At 34.4% G+C, this 20,400-nt stretch overlaps 1 protein-coding gene across 15 annotated transcripts in view; it reads left to right on the top strand.

Moving 5' to 3' along the window:
* Nucleotides 1-20,400, top strand: part of DGKB (diacylglycerol kinase beta) — a 1,339,752-nt gene that overhangs the window by 766,913 nt on the left and 552,439 nt on the right. For 6 of the 15 annotated variants that reach the window (XM_060414942.1, XM_042248424.1, XM_060414940.1 and 3 more), the window contains 2 exons: nucleotides 4,134-4,166; nucleotides 12,949-13,065. In XM_060414942.1, the coding sequence (XP_060270925.1) occupies nucleotides 4,134-4,166; nucleotides 12,949-13,065 (150 nt within the window). Of the gene's footprint in view, nucleotides 1-4,130; nucleotides 4,167-12,948; nucleotides 13,066-20,400 lie in introns of all 15 variants that reach the window. The other 9 variants (XM_060414944.1, XM_042248425.1, XM_060414943.1 and 6 more) reach the window with 2 other exon arrangements.

The following is a 20,400-nucleotide window of genomic DNA, read 5'->3' as shown; positions in this document are numbered from 1 at the left end:
AAGAATTTTTTAATTTCATGGCTGCAGTCACCATCCAGTATGATTCTGGAACCCAAGAAAATAAAACTCTATCGCAGTTTCCATTGTCTCCCCATCTATTTGCCATGAAGTGATGGGACAAGATGCCATGATCTTTGTTTTATGAATGTTGAATTTTAAGCCAGCCTATTTTCACTCACCTATTTCACTGTCATTAAGAGGCTCTCTAATTCCTCTTTGCTTTCTGCTGTAAGGGGGGTGTCATCTGCATATCTGAATTTATTGATATTCTCCCTGCTCTTGTTTCCAGCTTGTGCTTCATCCTGCATGGCATTTCACATGATGTATTCTGCATATACATTAAATAAGCAGGATGACAATATACAGCCTTGATGTACTCCTTTCCCAATTTGGAACCAGTCTGTTGTTCCATATCTGGTTCTAACTCTTGATTTTGACCTGCATAGAGGTTTCTTAGGAGGCAGGTATGATGGTCTGGTATTCCCATCTCTTGAAGAATTTTCCACAGTTTCTTGTAGTCTGCACAGTCAGAGGCTTTAACATGGTCAATGAAGCAGAAGTAGACATTTTTTCTGGAATTCTCTAGCTGTTTTTATGATCCAATGGATGTTGGCAATTTGATCTCTGGTTCTTCTGCCTTTTCTAAATCCACATTGTACATCTGGAAGTTCTCAGTTAACATACTGTTGAAGCCTAGCTTAAGGATTTTGAGCATTACTTTGTGAAATGAGTACAATTATGCAGTAGTTTTAATATTCTTTGGTATTGTCCTTTGGGATTGGGATGAAAACAACTTTTCTAATTCTGCGGCCACTGCTGAGTTTTCCATACTTGCTGGCATGTTGAGTGCTGCACTGTAACAGCATCTTCTTTTAGGATTTGAAATAGTTCAGCTGGAATTCCATCACCTCCACTAGCTTTGTTCATAATGATGCTTCCTAAGGCCCACTTGATTTCACACTGTAGGATTTCTGGCTCTAGGTGAGTGATCACACCATTGTTGTTATCTCAGTCATTAAGATCTTTTTTGTACAGTTCTTCTGTGTAACTTGCCACCTCTTCTTAATTGCTTCTGTTAGGCCCATACTATTTCTGTCCTTTATTGTGCCCACCTTTGCATGAAATGTTCCCTTGGTATCTCTAATTTTCTTGAAGAGATCTCTAGTCTTTCTCATTCTATTGTTTTCCTCTATTTCTTGGCATTGTTCTCTTAGGAACACTTTCTTACTTCTCCTGCTATTCTTTGGAACTCTGCATTCAGATGGGTGTATCTTTCCTTTTCTCATTTGCCTTTCACTTCTCTTCTTTACTCAGCTATTTGCAAGGCCTCCTCAGACAACATTTGCCTTTTGCATTTATTTTTCTTGGGGATGGTTTTGATTACTACCTCCTTTGCAGTGTTACAAACCTCCATCCATACTTCTTCAGGCACTCTGCCTATCACATCTAACCCCTTGAATCTATTTGTCACTTCCACTGTTTAATAGTAAGGGATTTGATTTAGGTCATAACTGAATGGCCTAGTGGTTTTCCCTAACTTCTTCAATTTAAGTCTGAATTTTGCAATAAGGAGTCATGATCTGAGCCACAGTCAGCTCCCAGTCTAGTTTTTGCTGACTGTACAGAGCTTGTCCATCTTGGCTGCAAAGAATATCATCAATCTGATTTTGGTATTGACCATCTGGTGATGTCCATGTGTATCATGGTTGAGCATCTTCATTTGATTTCTTGAGAGTCCCTGGAGACTCTCTCAGGTCATTGCCATAGAATAGGGTAAGCTACTTAATCTGGATTTAAGGAGATCACACATTGGTATATTGTAATAAAGATAGAAGAGCTACATCTGTGTCTTTAAATGTTTATTTAGATCTAAACTTCAACCAAGAAGTAAGAAAGGTAGAAGGTTGACAAAATGCTCTGAGCTGGCCCAAATAGAAGCTAACACACGCAATTTCCCTACCTCTAATTGCCCTGGGTGTTATATTGACTGACTTGGGCTCAGAAGTCAAGCATATTACCAACACCAGAAGCTTTCAATGAAAGTCCTATCAAACCTGTTGTCAATCCATCTGAGAAACAGCATTGGTGGCCCCCAGAGGCTTCTCCTGTTAATGGGATAGTTGTCCCAAGTTCATCTTCCCAGACTCCATAATTTTTTTGATGGAAATCTGTGGCTACAGTATTTTATGCTTATTCTCTGGAAATATATTCTAGTGCTGAATTGTGGTTGTTATTGTTGTTCAGTTGCTAAGTCATGTCCAACTGCTTGCAACCCCATGGACCGCAGCACACCAGGCCTCCTTGTCCCTCCTGGAGTTCTCCCAAGTTCATGTCCATTGAATTGGTGATTGTATCCAAAAAAGCCCTCATCTCCTTTTGCTTTCAATCTTTCCCAGAATCAGGGTCTTTTCTAGTGAGTCGGCTCTTCAGATTAGGTGGCCAAATGATTGGAGCTTCAGCTTTAGCATCAGTCTTTCCAGTGAATATTCAGGGTTGATTTCCCTTAGGATTGACTGGTTTAATCTCCTTGCTGTCCAAGGGACTCTTAAGGGTTTTCTCCAACACCACAATTTGAAAGTATCTGTTCTTCGGTGCTCAGCCTTCTTTATGGTCTGACTCTTACCTCCATACATGACTACTGGAAAGACCATAGCTTTGACTGTATGGACATTTGTTGGGAAAGTGGTCTTTGCTTTTTAATACACTGTGTAGGTTTGTCATAGCCTTCCTTCCAAGAAGCAAGCATCTTCTAATTTCATGGATGAAGTCAGTGTTCACAGTTATTTTGGAGCCTAAGAAGAGAAAATCTGTCACTGCTTCCACCTTTTCCCCTTCTATTTGCCATGAAATGATGCCCCATGATATTTTTTTTTAATGTTGAATTTATGCCAGCTTTTTCACTCTCCTCCTTCACAGTATAAAAAGGCAAAAATCAGTGTTTATTCCTGAACACTGATTTCCTCTAGGGCTGTCCTACACTTGTTTTGTTCTGCTCTTGGATGTATTGGATCCTTCTAGTCCATCCCTGTACAGGTAGCCATGAACCTCTTATGTAGGCATTTATTCCTCTGGGTTTGCTTCCTTTCTGGTGTTCTACTGGGTAAGGGAGTAAACTAATATCTGAACTCTTAGCTCTTTCATTCTCATTTTGGGAGTTCTCCTCACATGGCTTGGTACAGGAGAGGAAACGCAAATATTCCGAGTGTTCTCTTCTTTCTAGAGACACACAGTGTCCAAGAACTACCTTCCTATCAACCTTTCCTACTCCTGCTTGAACCAAAGAAAATATTTATCTAGTATGATGAGTGTAATTTATCACCTGTTCGTCCAGATTTGTGTTTTATGGTATGAAGTCCCATAGGCCACAGCCTTTTGGAATTTGGTAAATGAATCTCTGTTTCTTGCCAGAGAAAATAAAAACAAACAAACAAACAAAACAAAACAACAAAAAAACATGCCCCATGTGACTCAGAAAAGGATGGATAGTGGATAATTGGAGATATACTATCACAAAGACTGGTTTCAGTGTATTTAACTTAATCTTGTAATAATTATTCTCAAGTAAAATTTTCCACTTATTGCATTATATTTTGAATTCTTACTGCTATTAATAGAATGTATACTTTTTATTTCCAGAATATCACAAATTAATTCAACTCCATAGCTGTATCTACATCAAAACGATGAGTGTTTTTGAGATAGGATTGAGAGTTGGACTGGAAAGTGAAATAGTGGGCTGAGTAAATGGGCAAGTTAAAAAGTTAGTAAGAATGGTTTATGAATGATAATGGAACTTGGAGATGAGGTCTCATTCCAGAATATGAGTGTAATATATCACTGTTATTATAGAGAGGTCTGTGAAATTGACCAAATATTAGTCTACTTTAAACATATGAAATTGTATTTTGAATAAGTAACTCTATAACATGATCTCTTCTGCTTTAGAATGATCTTTATTTCATGAAGAGATCTTTGTTTATTAAACAAAGTAAGAAGAAAAATTATGACAAAGAAATGCATTTGTAATGTACTCAATTATTTCGCAAGTGTATAGTGATATAATAATTTTCATGGTATTTGCTTTCAGTATGACATTTTTTTCGGCTTTAATGTGAACTTCTCTTTTTCAGCAGACTCTGCCCACTTCAGGAGTTTCAGTCCCTGAGGTGCGTAAGCAAAAAAGGTTTTCACACTTACAATTATAGGTCATTATCTATCCGTATTGTTATAAAGACCATTTGGGGCTGTGAGAGTGACATACTAATGTTAATTCGTATGTTTTATTTTGTCTCATATTCTCATATTTGGAATTGGGATCTTTGCATTAACATTTTCATATTGGGATAGACTTGAAGCCTATACCGTCTACCTTCGTGACAGGCATTAAGGAAACAAGAAGTTATGTGGCACAGAATAAGCAGGATAAAATAATAGTGACTTTGCAGAGTTTTGACCAGTGTGTAAGAATAGTGTTATTCCTATTTGTCACATTTAAACTTCGCAGAAAACCCAAACAGTTCACTAGTGTAAGTAGCTTGCAGTGATAGTAAATCGAGAAACTCTTGTTCACGTTGAAGCGCCTGTTACTTCTAAAAGAGTACATCTACATTAATCACTTAGCATATAACACTGCATAGGAAGTCATAGGAATACAATATCGTCATTAAATAAATTACTTTGATTTTGATAATAAATGTAGGCATTGCCACAGCATTTATTTTCAGTAAAGTGTTAACTTTACCTTCAAATTAATGAAGTAAAGCCTCCACATTTTTCTGTGATGATCCCCATTCAGTTGCTATTATCTCTAAAGCATATGCTCAGATGATATTTTTTCACTTAAAATTATAATTTGATTCTGCTTGCTTAGAATATATTACTCATGATATCTAAATACTATATGAGTATGATTTATTTTCAGTCGCTTAGTCGTGTCCGACTCTTTGCGACCCCATGGACCGCAGCACGCCAGGCTTCTCTGTCCATCACCAACTCCCAGATTCCACCCAAACTCATGTCCATTGAGTTGGTGATGCCATCTAACCATCTCATCCTCTGTCATCCCCTTCTCCTCCTGCCCTCAATCTTTCCCGGCATCAGGGTCTTTTCAAATGAGTCAGCTCTTCACATCAGGTGGCCAAAGTATTAGAGTTTCAGCTTCAACATCAGTCCTTCCAATGAACACTCAGGACTGATCTCCTTTAGGATGGACTGGTTGGATCTCCTTGTGGTCCAAGGGGTTCTCAATAGTCTTCTCCAACACCACTTAGAACATTACATATTTGCACAGAAAGTAATAACCTCTCTCTCTTCTGCTCTAAAATATTTTCTAATCATTGTAGACTGCCTCATTACATTTTTTAAAATTTCCTTTTATAACTATAGACATACTTAAAATATACTAGTAGCTATGATTGATATATACTATTTCTAATCTGAGAGATATTAAACTATTTTGGTATTCTTTAAGTCAGCTGATACCATTATTATTATAATTATTCTAAAGTAGACATGTTAAATTACACACTCAGGTAACATATGTATTAGGAAAGTTTATTATTTAGGCTACTTTTTTTAGTGTCAGAGAATTAACTTTATGGTTAAGATAACTGAGTTTATTTTTGCCCCATCATAGCTCATTAGATAATTAACTATGAATTTAAAAATTTTCTCTTTAGACATTAATCTCAGAAGCTCTCCCATATATAATTATGTAATTTAGACACTATAAATAAAATTAATAGACCAAAATTGCTGTTTTCAAAACATGATTTTTTTTAATTTGTCAATGTTTTCTGCTATGAAGTTTTAAAAAGTCTTCCTATACTGGTATATAAAGCTATATTGGTTTTGTGTGTGCATATATGTAAATGTATATTTCTTGGCTAAACTTTTCACATGGGAGCAAGAGCTTTTCTTTGTGGATACATCTAATATTTAGAAGTGGCATAGACCCTTTCTTGCATACATCATAGCCTTATTGCCCACAATAAGTTTCAATTATCAATTGTTTCAAAGTATAACAAAAGCATGCCTTATTTTGTGAAAAGATATTTGCTTAGTAAGAAAATACTTTCAATTGTTTAAAAGTATAAGAAAAACTCACAGACATCTACAAATCAATTTCAGTATAAAAAAACCTCTCACTTTTTATTACTAATTCTCAAATCTTTTATAGACATTGTGTCCAGGCCAACTTGACTGTTTTTCCTACACACACACACACACACACACACACACACACACATACACACACACACGTATCTTGTTTTATGTGCCTTTCCAAAGGATGTAAGTAATTTTTCATGGTAACACCTTATTTTATAATCAAAACTTATTGGTTTGAGTGATAATTAAATTATACAGTTTCAATTAAAAGATAAATTCTACTTAGAACTTGCATAAACAGATAGGGGGCTACATAGAAATTACTAAGTTAAGCTTTTAACTCACCTGATAGAAAGAGAGAATGACTATTAAAATACAAGAGAGCTACTTATAGATTTTTAACCTTCAATTTTCCATGGTCATCAATTATTACTGTTTATCAAAGGAATGGAGAGTGAGTGGTGTTGAGCTCTATTTTTCTAGTGGCCCAGCCATAGCTAGTAAACAGCTCAAATGATTTTGGCGTGGACTTTTCCATTCATAAATTTCATTTCTTCCAATCAAAATTTCTTGAACAGAAATCTTCTAATCTTTCATACTTAACATTCAGTATGAAATTATGCTAGATGAAAATAGACATTATCATGTGTGATGTATGGAAACCAGGGCTGTGGATCAAGGTATAAATTTTACCTTCAGGCTGAGTTGGTGAGTAGCACCTACATGTATGTTAAGACTAGGAATGAGTCTTTCTCGTTTGTTTTCCTCTGTCTTCCTACAAAAGACTCAGATTATTACACCGAGTTATGGTGACATCCTTGAAAAACAAATAAAATACTGTAAAGTAAATAAAGTACTTCTTCGTAATACCCATCTTTACTAAACAGCTTACCTGAGTTAATGATAAAATGTAGCCTTTTTTTAAGGTACTTTAAAAATTACTGTCATTTACCAAGTGCCTAATTTATGCTAGTACTTTATGCTACTTAATGCTTTTTCTCAATTTATCATCACATGAAACTTCCCATTTTATAGATGAATTAAGGGATGGCTTAGAAAGGTAAATAACTTACTTGCCCAAGTCTTTACAGAGACAAAGCTCGAATACAGCTTCCAAGCTCACATGTTTTGTTTGCCTTTGTACAAAATATTTTTTGCTTGTTGAATAAGTATTTAACTAATTAAAAAGAAATGGAAATCTTTATATCATTTGTCATAGCTATGCTTAAAACTATATAAAATATTTATAAAAAATCAAGACTACTTTGCTACTCAGCTGTGTTTCACTGCAACTTCTAAGGATTTCTAGTAGATTTTGAGCCTTCACCATGATTGTAATGATTTAATGTTTCTCAGCAGGAACACGTTTAAATCTTGTAATAAGGTTATGATAATTAAAGGTGCAGCTTTGCAACTGTCATTAAGTTGCTTTCTTGGAGTTTGTAACTTGTCTAAATCCTAATGAACATGGTAACACTCCTGCTTCAGGGAGATATTTTACACTGTGTTCCTCAGGTTAAAATCTTAGAGTTTCAGGGAAATGCTTAGGGACTAGCTCCAGTTGCAGAATGGGCTAAGTCACCACTTGGGCAAGTAATGCAGTAGCTGAGAAAGCAGGTTATGAGATTCCAGTAAAGGATACTGTTGGCAGGCAAGCAAAACTCGCCCCCACCCTTTGTGGCTTTTGTACCAATCAAGGCGCTTTGCCACTGCCTGTCTCTCATGCTGAGACTGGACAAAGAGAAGAAAATCCTGTGCTTGAGGTAATCATCACTTGCTGCTTGTCGTTTGTGAGTGATCGATAACAGCAGGCTTAAGTATTGTGGTAAACGTCTCTTTTGTGAAAGCACTTTTCAGCAACTTACAAATACTCCTGAGAACCAGCATGAGATAGAAAAAGACTTTTTTTAGAGCACATATTTAAAGTGACGTCTTTTTATTTCATTTATCACATCTTTCTGTTTTCTGTGGATTGTCTTTTCATCTTTTCTTCTCTGTTTACGATGATGGTGATTATTTTGGAATTCTAATAGAACATATTACCCAGCTGAGATCTGTTGTGCTACTAGTGGAGTCTAAGGATCACAAGACACTGAATTCTATGTTTTAAATGTCTGCATAGCAAACACAAGTGGTTGATATTTGAAAATGCTGAAATATTGATAACTGTATTTTATATTTTGTAGTTACATGTTCTATGTTCTTTCATTTTTTTGGTTAAAGCAGCTCTTTTCAGTGTTTGAATAATTCCTATTGATTGAAGCAATAATTTTCTGACTCTTTATATCTAGGATAATTTATCTGGCAGAACAAAATTTACCTTAGTTATAACAAAGTAATTTAGTTTGTGATTTAGAGCCCCAAAACATAAAAATAGATCTGAAGGTGAAGTGATAAGTACTGCCCCGTATTATCACAGAGCACTTTTATCCTGAATAAAGATACAAAATAATGCTGGCAAGCTCTTCCTGAAATTTTTCTATAACTTTAGCATTGGAAGTAACATTCTTAGATATCATAATAGAACTTGGCCAGTCAGGGAGAATCAACCCCCAACGCGGGCCAGTGACATTTTGGTGGACATCAGATTTTTCAAAGATGTAATTGTTTGGCCCTTCCTGTAGCTCATATAGAATTGAAAAGAAGTGAAGATTTTCTTAGTGGAAATAAGGAAAAGTATTAAAATACCCTCCTGTTATCCTATGCTGCTTAAGTAAAATATAGTGAATAGCTCAGAGAGACTTCCATACAATTTGGAAATAAACATGAAACAAATGAGTATAATACGAAGAAAACCATGGAAAAATATCAAATGGTTTATGAGGCTTTCTTGTTTTTAAATTGTCAGTCTGATTAATTCTAGAAATTCCAACCACTAAGCATATTTCCATCAAACAAAGAAACCACTTTGTTCTCGGTGGTGTGTGTGTGTGTGTGTGTGTGTATGTGTGTGTGTGTGTGTGTATTTGAATAAATATGTTTCATTATCTAGATTATATAGTAAAATTCACCTGCTGATGAGTTGACTGAAGTTTTTTTCATAATCTGTGATATACCTCTTATGATTCTAGACTTTAAAAATAAAGTTTTAACAATTGAAAAGTCAATTTAAGGTTTTTAAATTTTTTTATTTTACAATTGCTACTAGAAATAGCTTTAGTTTTGTCTTGTCTGCAGTTTTCTCAGAGGGATGACCCCCCTAGAAAGAAATGAAATCACTTAAACAAGTGCTTTCTGCCAGCTAGAGATTCTCAGCCACACAGGATTTTCCCCAGCTATACACTTTTTTATTGTTTTGTTGCTAAGTCATGCCTAACTCTTTTGGGACCCCATGGACTGTAGCCAACTAGGCTCCTCTCTCCATGGGATTTCCCAGGCAAAATACTGGAGAGAGTTGTCATTTCCTCTTCCAGGGGATCTTCCTAACCCATGGATCAAATGTGTCCAGCATTTCCAGGTGGATTCTTTACCGCTAAACCACCAGGGAAGCCCAGCTCTATGGGCTAAGAATAAAATATTATTAATTGATAATTTGGTAATTCTTTACAGACATACACTCACATGTTTTAAATGCCCAGAGTTACATTTATAAATAGTCTGGATGCAAATACTGAGTTCCATTGTGACCAATCAACTTAAATTTTATTTTTATCTTATAACTCAAGCATTTAGGAATTTAATGCTAAATAGCAATGTTGGATTACAAGGCAGAATATATGATGTATAAATGATAACTTTCACAATGTAGATTTTTATAAAACACTGTTACCATGTTTTATTTACCTGAATGTTAGAACTCAGAAAAAAAAAATCCCCTTACCCACCAAGTAGTACATGCTTGAACTCAGCACAACATGCTGTGGATTTTCAAATGTAGGTTGCTGAGCTTTACTCATTTAAAAATATACCTATTGTAATTAGTTAACTTTTTCATATATATATATTTGAAAATATAACAAACATTTTACATAATGGTGATATTAAAGAGCACCCTAATGGAAGAACCATACCTATTTTACATTATTCACAATAACTTTCATTTATTTAGCACATGCACTAATATAGGCACAATATTAGAACTTTATATATTTTCTTTTAAGTCATATACAACTTTAAGAAATAGGAATTGCTGACTCCATTTTGAGTAAGACTCAATTCTCTAAGGCTACATAGTATTTAAGTAGCTGAGATGGATTCCACTTGGGATTTCTGACTTCAAATCTCATCCTATAATTCACTCATTTATTCATTATACCCTTAACTATCTGTGGACAAAATGTAAGTTGCAAGCTGAGAAAGAATGATCTGTTCCTTAAAATATCAATATCTTTGCCAGAAATGCTGCTTATATGAGAATATATCAGTTTCCAAAGAATTTGAATTTCAGGAATCCTATTGCACAAGCCATTTTTATCTACACAAAAATATATTCAGTGCACCATGAAATTGCAAGGACTATAAAAGGGCTATGCTGATTAGCATTTATTTTGGTCCAAGAAGTTTTCTGTTCCATTTGGCCTTAATATATATAAAAAGAGCTTTACTTTTAATTGCACTTAAATATATTTTCCTAAATGACAGTAATTGAGAAGTAATTGACAAAATACATGCAAATATAGGAACAGAAACGTATATATGTATCTGAATATATAACAGAGAATACATGGCACTCAAACCTTTAAGCACACATGGGAGACATTGGTAATTGATCAGGACTGTTTTTCACATCAAGCTTAGACATGCCTTAGGAGTTCTTCTCAACACAATATTTCAGGCACTTCAAATTGCTTGATTTTTTGAATGTTAAGATTGATTTATTTCTGCATTCATTTATAGTGATTTTATCAGGCACTGATCTAGGATTTAATGTGAAACAGTTAAGCAAAGTCATTTCTCTATGAAGCTTTGATTGAAGTGTAGGAAGACCAGTATTAAATAGATAACATTTTAAATTATATAAAAAAATATGCATACACACAAACATATAAAGGAACAGAGTCTAATGTTTGACCAGGAGCAAGAAGAGCTGTCCAGCAGAGTGCAGAATGTATGTAAGAGCCCAGTATTAAAAGCACGATTATTGTGATCAAGAAACAAAGATGGGGTTGGTGTAGCTGGATTGCAATAATAAGGGATGAGTGTGGCTGTTACATAGAGAATCAATTGGAGGGAGACAAAATGGAAAGTGATTGACTCATTAAGGTGATGGCCACAATAATTAAGGCAAATAAGATAATGGGGGCTTAAAACATGTAATGATAGATGTGATGAATAATCATCCAGTTCAGGATTTATTTTTAAGGTGGATAGGGAGAAACTTTTAATTAGTTTTTATTGTTTCAGGATTCATATGCGTTCTACATACTTATGTAGACAGAGAGAAAGGGCATTTATTTATAGGAATTAAGCTCCTGGGGAAAATCTGAACAGTGTTAACTTAAAAAAATAGTTACAACCTAAAAGCTCACGGTTATGTTTTATTTGGTGGGAAATTTTAGGACGTCAAGCCGGGGAGAAAGCCTTTCAAGTAACCCTGAGAGAATTGCTCTGAGGATGTGGGGGCAGGAGTCAGGATATATAGAAATTTGCAACAAAAGGCATGTAGTATGAACATCAAAAATATTTTTGTGAATTAAAACCAGATATCTCAGGTTAAGAAATTTGGAGCTTTTTCTGTATGGGAAGATGCAAGAATCTGGACACTGAAATCATTCCCTTCATATGCATCTCAGCTATCTAGGACCAGCATGCTGCATTTTTTTCACACCCTGAGTTCCTCAGTGCTCACCATAGGGAGTGGCTGCAGCAAGGTGGTATTGTTCTTCCTGGTTGCCCTTAGGGGTCAGAAATCCACATTTAGAGGGATGCAATTGCTGATCTCTGTGATATCCTTGTTTACTGATATGGCAAGAATATTCCTTTTCTCAACAGGGAGTATAAACTTAGTCTTCATTATCAAATTGAAGTTGAAAGCCTTGGGTGTAAATGAAGTTACCTAGGGAGTGTGTGTAGACAGTGAAGATGAGAGGCCCAAGGGAAAGGTCAAGGGTTAAACATTGAGATTATAAGGCTGGAGGAGGAAAAACAGAAAAGACTTAGGGAGAAGTTAGTAAAGTTAAGAGGAGAGCTAAGAAAAGTGTTCTGGAACCCAGTTGAACCAGATTTTCTAGAAGAAAAGGTCAATTCTGTCAAATGCTGCTTAAAAATTGAGAAGTTAAAGACTGATCAACAAGTGTAGCAAATGAGCAGGTCACTGGTGATTTGAATAAAAGGTGATTTGGTGCATTAATGGTGATAAAGGTTTATTAGGTTGGGTTGGAAAGAGTGAGAGGAGAAGTAATAGAAACAGAAAGAAGACGACTATGAAAATGTTTTCTGTTCTGGTGAATATAAGTATTAGCTGGGAAGGAATGTGTGTTTTATGTCACTCTTGATCAATAGTAGTTTAAGGGTCTATTTTCAATATTGCATGTATTTATAAGCATTAAATTTAGTGCTCAGTACAAATTCCTTTACAGTCCTGTAGTATTATCTGTACCATTGTTTATGAAAATGATTAGCTTTAGTAGTCCTTAGGAACTTTTAACAGAGTCATAATTGGGCACCTATGATAATATGTTTTGGTTTTCTTTCACCACCTTTATTTAACTGATATTTTGGTCATGCATCTATTATATATTTTGAGCCAGTTCAAAGCATCTGGTTTCATATTATTCACTAGAAACCCCAAATTAAGAAGCTGGGTCCAAGTTAGTAGCCATGAGATTCTTCTCTATGTTGCCTTTGTAGTAAAGCAATTAAATATTTTCAATATTTTGATACAAGATTTTTTCCTAACAGGAAAGACAAGCAACAGTGAAAAGGGAAAAGGGTGGTTCCCATCAGTCAAACAAAGTGACCGACAAGAACAAAATGCAAAGAGCCAACTCCGTTACTATGGATGGACAAGGCCTGCAGGTAGGATTATTTTAATCCAAATTTTAGTAGCTTTCATATTTGTTACTTTGGTGCTCTTAGAAGGGCATATGTCCAGCTATCAACACATTTATTTAATGTGCAAATTTGTTCAGTAGATAATTTTAGAAACATTTTTATTAATTTATCAAGATGTCAGTTTTATAGTTGATGACAGAGTGACATTCTGATTAGATTAATCATTTATGACATTGTCTTCATTTAAACTTAAATTTATAAGAGATCTTTTGTCAATCTGAAGCTTTTGCAAATTAGTATAAAATATATACATTTGTGTTATATATATGCATTATTTATTTCCAAGCATACTTTCTCCCTGTATATATTATTGTATCTATTTGGAAGTCATTTTGACTGAAAAACATGTTTTCAGAAAATAATAAAATGAACTCTTCTGTGTAGAATTTTTTTCAAATCAATAATAAAAATAAAGAATCCATTATAATTTATCCATATCTTCCAGTGTTTTAAGTTGACATTGAAACTGCATATATGTATCTGTTTTAACACAGGTAACTCAAAATCATGTTTTTAGTACTTAAAAATCTCTGAGTTACCCCTAGGGGTCCCTGACATCAACAGAAACATGTCTTACCATCTATATATTAAATGATTAATATTAATTAATTAATTAATAGTTTACTGTGCTGTGTCTTCGTTGCTGTGCAGTAGCTTTCTCTAGTTATAGAGAATAGGGGCTACTCTTCCTTGTGGTGCTCAGCTTTCTCATTGTGGTGGCTTCTCTTGTGTCAGAGCACAGGCTGTAGGCACTCAGGCTTCAGTCGTTGTAGCATGCGGACTCAGTAGTTGTGGCCCCCTGAGCTCAGTTGCTCCATGGCGCCTGGAATCTTCCTGGACCAAGAATTGAACCTGTGTCCCTTTCAAACATGAACACAATCAAAGAACTTGGCTTAATCTATGGATTAAGTTTTTATTGTTGTTTTGTTTTCTGAAGTCATTTTTGTTTTGTTTTCCTGTCTGTATGTTTCTGTGTTCCAATTTCTAATTCTTTTCCTTAAGAATATGCTGCAGTTTTCATGTTCTCCAAGAAAATTTATCAACCTCTTACCACACAAAGATATAGTATGTTACATATGTCAATTTATAAAGATACTTTATATCTTTTTTACTTACTATTTTATCTGTGGTTCTATGGGTTATGTCTTTTATGTCCTCAGTTTGCAAGGACAGTTGAGATCACATGGTAGTTGCCTAAATGCTTTCTTTTTCATTATTTTCATTCACTGAAAACAATAATTATGCTAATGATAATCAGATTACTGATTTTTTGACATAATACAACATTGTAAATAGAAAATTGTTTATGAGTCATTAAATAAAAATGTAAAAAGAGGAAATTCTGAATGATAAATTTATTTACATTGGTTAGAGAGTATAGAAGTTAATTATCAAAAGAGGAAGTCTACACATTTTGAAAGGCATACTTGTGTGTTAAGCAATCTCATTGAAAGTCCCAAATATAAAATTTATCCACAATTATGATAGTAAAAACTTTTAGGTTAGTGATCCTGTGAAATTTTTAGTGAAAAATAGTCAACATTTGTAGTTTTAATAGGTCAGTTGATGATATTGGTTAGTTTAAATCTATAGTTAATCTGGGTTCCTGCAATAAAAATAACAAAAGGAAACCTAATTTTGAAATTTAAATATTTTCCACAGATTTTAAAATTCAAATATATTTCACAACATACTTCCAACATACATGGATGGGAAACATGCATCATTTGTTAAACAGTATATGCTAGCCACTGTGATAATATTTTATGAATATTAAGTGATCTTTCTCAATGATGTCTGAGATAATTATGAATTCTTGTCTCCAACATATAATAAATATTATTATTACCACTTTAAAAATGAATACATTGATGTTCTAAAGTAAAATTATTCCTAGGGCCTCTCAGTTAGTGAGGTGAGAACGAAGGCCATCAGACTCAGAGTTTGTGTTACACTCTTGAGATCCTTGTTCCCTTGGTTAACAAATTTTAACAGGTCTAGAAATGCTAAATTTCTGATCTCCTTGCTCTTCCATGTACTACTTTTGCAAATTTTGAAACAAAAATTTGAAAGTGCTAGAATTATAACTGCTTTAGTCTCTTTCTTAATATTTCTATAGTTACACCTGTCTTGCCTCAAACATCAAAACCAAAACTAAATGGTGCATGCAGAGTGTTCTAAAGACTTTAAACTGACATAGCAATATAAGATGTATTTTCTTTTTTTATTCTAAAGGATGCAAATTTTTCAATCTTATTATAACTAAATCATATCCAAAAAACAGATGGTTAACTTTCTCTGTGTATGTGTTTCCTTTTTCTAACCAGATAATAACTTTATAGTTTTCTTTGGCATATAAAATTGTCAGGTAAATTTGTTGGTTAGCAAAGGGAAGGCATCAGCCCTTATAACACATCAGTAAGTGAATACTATGATCATCATCACTTTAATTTTTATCTTAAAAATATTTGTACATAATCACTTCACTTTCGCTTTCACATGCAATCTCTTTCACCTCAGCAGAACGGACTAAAATATGATGCACATAGGTATTCACATAATTTGGGAGAAAATATTTAAAAAGTGGACAATAAATTATTGGATAGCTATTTCATACAAAATGGAAAAATAATTTTTGTTGTGGTAATCAATTTTAAAATAATAAAATGCTTATTCTTTGTCACAAAATTTAAAAATATCTTCCAGAAAATTAATTTTCTATGAGTTATAAAAATATATATCACCAAAAAGCATTGAGTTGCAGCCCAGTTTGCATATAACTCAGTGACAGAAGAGATCTACATGGCTTATAGACTATTAATCACAGTTAAGCACATTCATCTTACTTCTTTCCAGCTAACCAGCATAATGATCAGGATTATTATTTCTAATTAGAGGAAGTAATAGATCATGTATAACCTTAGGATGAGTCTCATTAATTAACCCGAGTCCTAGGGGACTTCAAATAGAGGTGGTTAGGCACTCTGTCTTTGTCATCGCTCACACCACAGGTTTACATTTAATACATATGATCAGATGTAACTGAAACATGCAAACGATGTGAAAATACCGATGATTAGCTACATGAGAACAAACAATTAGAAAAACAGAACAGTTGTTTAAACTGTTTTATGCCGATGTTACCTTGTCCCTAAACATTCTTTTGAGAAAAGTTTCCGAAATGTGTCACTTACAAACCAAGAAGTCTATTTACTCTTAGCAAAACATAAAGAGGAACCTTTATAATGAAATATCTGTGCCACAACTGCTCTTCTCTTTCCCTACTGTTTTTATTATTTACAATTATCTCATTCTTATAATTCCCCAAACTGTAAACTACGCATGCATATATGCACTATACAGAAATGTATAGCATGGGTATCAAATTTATTCTTTTTCTTTGATTATATGTATATGTATGTCCACTTTGGGATCCTCAGGCTTACTGATTCTTATAATCAGCTCTTCATTGTCATTTTAAGTCTCTTAAGTCTGGAATTCCTATTCTATATTTTGGGTATTATAACAACCTCTAAAATGAGTTCTGGTCTCCATATATATAAAATGTGCTCAATTATAAATGAAAATATGGAACTGAATAAGATGTGTCAGGGCTGAGAATCGGCCTTGTGTATAATTTATGTAAGATAGAGATTGGGTCTCATTAAGAAGTGAAGAGTAGGGGCATTGCCAAGAGCTTTGGCCCATGCACTGAAATGATGGAGTTGCCGTGGCCTGAGATGGAGGGGGTTTGGATAAATAAAATTTGTAGTAAAATGTCTGATGCTGTTCAACATCCAAATAGAAGTATTGAGTGGGCAGACAGATATGTGAGTCTAGAATTCAGGGGTGAGAGTAGATATGAATTTGGGACAGAAAGGCATATTGATTGCACTTAATACCATCACATATGAATTTGCTAAGGGAGAGAGTATATGTCGAGAGAATGGTTGAACTGGGATCTCAAACCAGTCTGACCCTAAAGCCATATTCTAAAGTGTTTACAATATATAAATGGAACTGCTCCTCTATATGAGTAATTGCGATCTTGCATGATTTATTTTTATAGAGGAGAACCCAGTATGAGCTCTTTCCTTCTGCATGTAGTGCCTTCACACCTAATTTAGAACCATTCTGCAGGATTTCAGGTATCACACATGCTATAAAATACTCCTGAACACTTTCCCCCACCATCAGTGTTTTCTTTGCTATGCCGTATTACCCATTCCCAATGTTTTGTCTTTGTTTTTTTAAAGACTGCTCTGAGAAGGATTCCATAGACATACCTCCAGCACAAGAGTGGTGTGATGGGAAGCTGAGAACAGGTTCAGGGTTCTTTTACACATCAGACAGAGTAATTTGCTTTTCATCTGTTTTATATATGGTTCCACTTGAAATTATTTCAAGCGCTATATAAATATTTACTTCCAAGGTCAAAGAGTTGGGAAGATCCCCTGGAGTACGAAATGGCTGACCACTCCAGTATTTTTTCCTGGAAAATTCCATGGACAGAGGAGCCTGGCAGGCTACAGTCCATGGCATCGCAAAGAGTCAGACATGACTGAGCATATACACAGGCACAACAGAATTTTAAACGTATTTGTATTTTTGTCTTACTCTTTCCCATCCCACTAAAATCTATAACAAAATGCATATGAGATTTTAGGATGACAATAAATCAGTTTTCAAAGTAATTCTTTTGCATTTTATTTCAGAGTTATTATATAAAAGTAAAAATTCAAAATGTGTCCTGTTAAAGACTATATTAGGTATAATTCAAAAGACAATCAGTGAACTTGAATGTAAAATTGATGTATTGGTGCTATCTAATCTTGAGATTTCATTCTAGTTTCATCAGTTGTCTCGATAATGCTTTTATAACAAAAGAAACTAGTTCAGAATCATGCTAGCTTCTTGATTTTTATGGTTGTGTTATGTATAATAAGAGAATGTTCTCATATGTAGGCAATCCTAAAAGCCTGGACTTCTTTTCCTGAGGATGAAGAGGAATATGAGACTTAATTTACAAATTATAGACTCTCACTAAGATGCTGCCTCTTGTTGTTGTTCATTTGCTCAGTTATGTCTGACTGTTTACAACCCCGTGGATTGCAGCACACCAGGCTTCCCTGTCCTTCACCATCTCCCAGAACGTGCTGCTTCTCACTTCAGGACTATCAGTGAACACAGTAGTTGTTTATTTTTATCTCATCAGACTTGAAAATGGCTCTGTAGTACTGTAGGTCTTTGGCTCTCAAATCTAAAAACACAGTCTTTGGTCTCCTACCCAAATTTAGTATGCTAGACTTTATAGTAACAAAGTTTAGCAGAATTCTGGAGCTTTTTGAATGAGCGTTGAAAAAGATGCTGATTTGCCTGAAACCATCACATTTCTTACATAAATACCACCATTGTTAAATGATCCCCTGATACCAGAATTTCTGTGGTTCTGATACGGAATCACATATTGCTCCTTCAATGGAAGTTATGTTAGGTCAGGTGACTTATCTGTTAGAATAATGGTCAAATAGGCACTATTCTGTAGTCTCTGATAACTTACAAATAAATATTGAAGTGTTTAATGTTTTATTTTTATACTGTATTATTTAACAAGTCTAATTTATGGGAAGGGGCTGTGTGAGGAAAAGTTCGATAGCTTGGTTTTATTTCTGTTCTTCCATTTGTTTGGTACTTAACTTTTGTGATGAGTAGAGTATCATCATTATCCTAAATTCTTTATTTAGATTCTCTCATATTTTTTAATCCATTTGACATAATTATCCATCTACTGACTCCTAAAAATGACATCTAGGGTTTTGTATCTTGAGATCCTCGGCAGACTATATTGGAGCTTCCCTAGTGGATCAGTAGTAAAGAACCCACCTGCCAGTGCAGGAGGTATGAGTCTGATCCCTGGGTTGGGAAGATACCCTGGATAAGAAAATGACAACCCACTTACCTGAGAAATCCCATAGACAGAAGAGCCAAGCAGGCTATAGTCAATGGGGTTGACAAAAGTGTTGGATAAAACTTAGTGACTAAACAACAGATTATACTATATTCTGGTGGGATCTTCATAATAATGTTTCCTCAGAACACAATTTGCTGTTGCATGATACCAACCTTTTTTGATAAATCATAATTATGTCTTTCAACATTTTAATTAATAAGCCTTTCTGAAAGACATTCCAGGATATATTTTCAAGTGAATTAGAAAATTTGCCCACATAAATGTAATGTAATCTCATGTAATGGTAAGCTGAATGTTGAATTTTCAGATGATCACCCTAACTTAGTATTTGGGTTCAGAGGCTATGTTTTCCTAAAAATTTTTGTTTACCTTGAGAATGCCACTTCCATTTAAAAATAAGGACTAGCAATTTAAATGAAGTTAAAAAATCAACTAAGATCCACATCTATTACTTTTTTGCATGTGAAAATGTTAGGAGTGCCATCTGATTTGTAATAGAGTGAGAAGTAAAGGAGACTGAATACTAGTTGTCAGAGGTGTGTTTTGGTGTTCAGCTTTTAATGAGAGTGAGGGGAAGACGCACTGCAAGTTTGTAACACAATGGCTTAACCTCAGAGGCACCTTCTGTACAGTAATAATTGAGCTCATGGAGTTCAGGGGAGAAGAGCTAGAAACTTACTCCAGGTTCAGCTCCTCCATCTCATCTCCCAACTGGATGAGAGACTAATCAGAAACAAAATCCATGTGCCCTCTTTACAAAGGGAAGTAAAACTGAGTCAGAAAAAATAGCTTGTGAGGAGAACAAGTTAGGTAAGAGTAGAACTGTGAATGTTTTATTCAACCTCCTCATACAGTCTGAAGATGTCACCAGTTTCTCAGTGCCTATAATCATTAGAAAAATGGCATTTCAGAAGAATTAGAAGAAAATAGATTGGTAGGATATTTTAACATATTGTTTAACAAGCAAAAGGAAAAAAGATGATATGATGAAATGGTTGTTTTTAATCTCCTCATTGAATATTTCAAGTACTTTCTAAGGGAAAAATACCAGAGCAATAAAGGATATTTCGAATCTACTTTCAAAAAGTAGACTGATCTAAAACCTTTCAACTTAATATTTATTTAGAGAATTATGTTAGTTGCATGTTTTATTATTAAAATATTATTATCATCAAACTATGTTTAAATGGGAGTTACACAGTCATACATTGAATAGAAATACTTTTATTTAAAAGAGCTTATCTGAGTTACATAGTCATACATTGAATAGAAATACTTTTATTTAAAAGAGCTTATCTCTTAACATGGAACTTAAGTAAAATACAAGT

The sequence above is a fragment of the Ovis aries genome, chromosome 4 (assembly GCF_016772045.2).
Source record: "Ovis aries strain OAR_USU_Benz2616 breed Rambouillet chromosome 4, ARS-UI_Ramb_v3.0, whole genome shotgun sequence".
Classification (NCBI taxonomy): domain Eukaryota; kingdom Metazoa; phylum Chordata; class Mammalia; order Artiodactyla; family Bovidae; genus Ovis; species Ovis aries.
The sequence above is the reverse complement of the archived record's forward strand: the minus strand, read 5'-3'. Positions and strand labels throughout refer to the sequence as shown.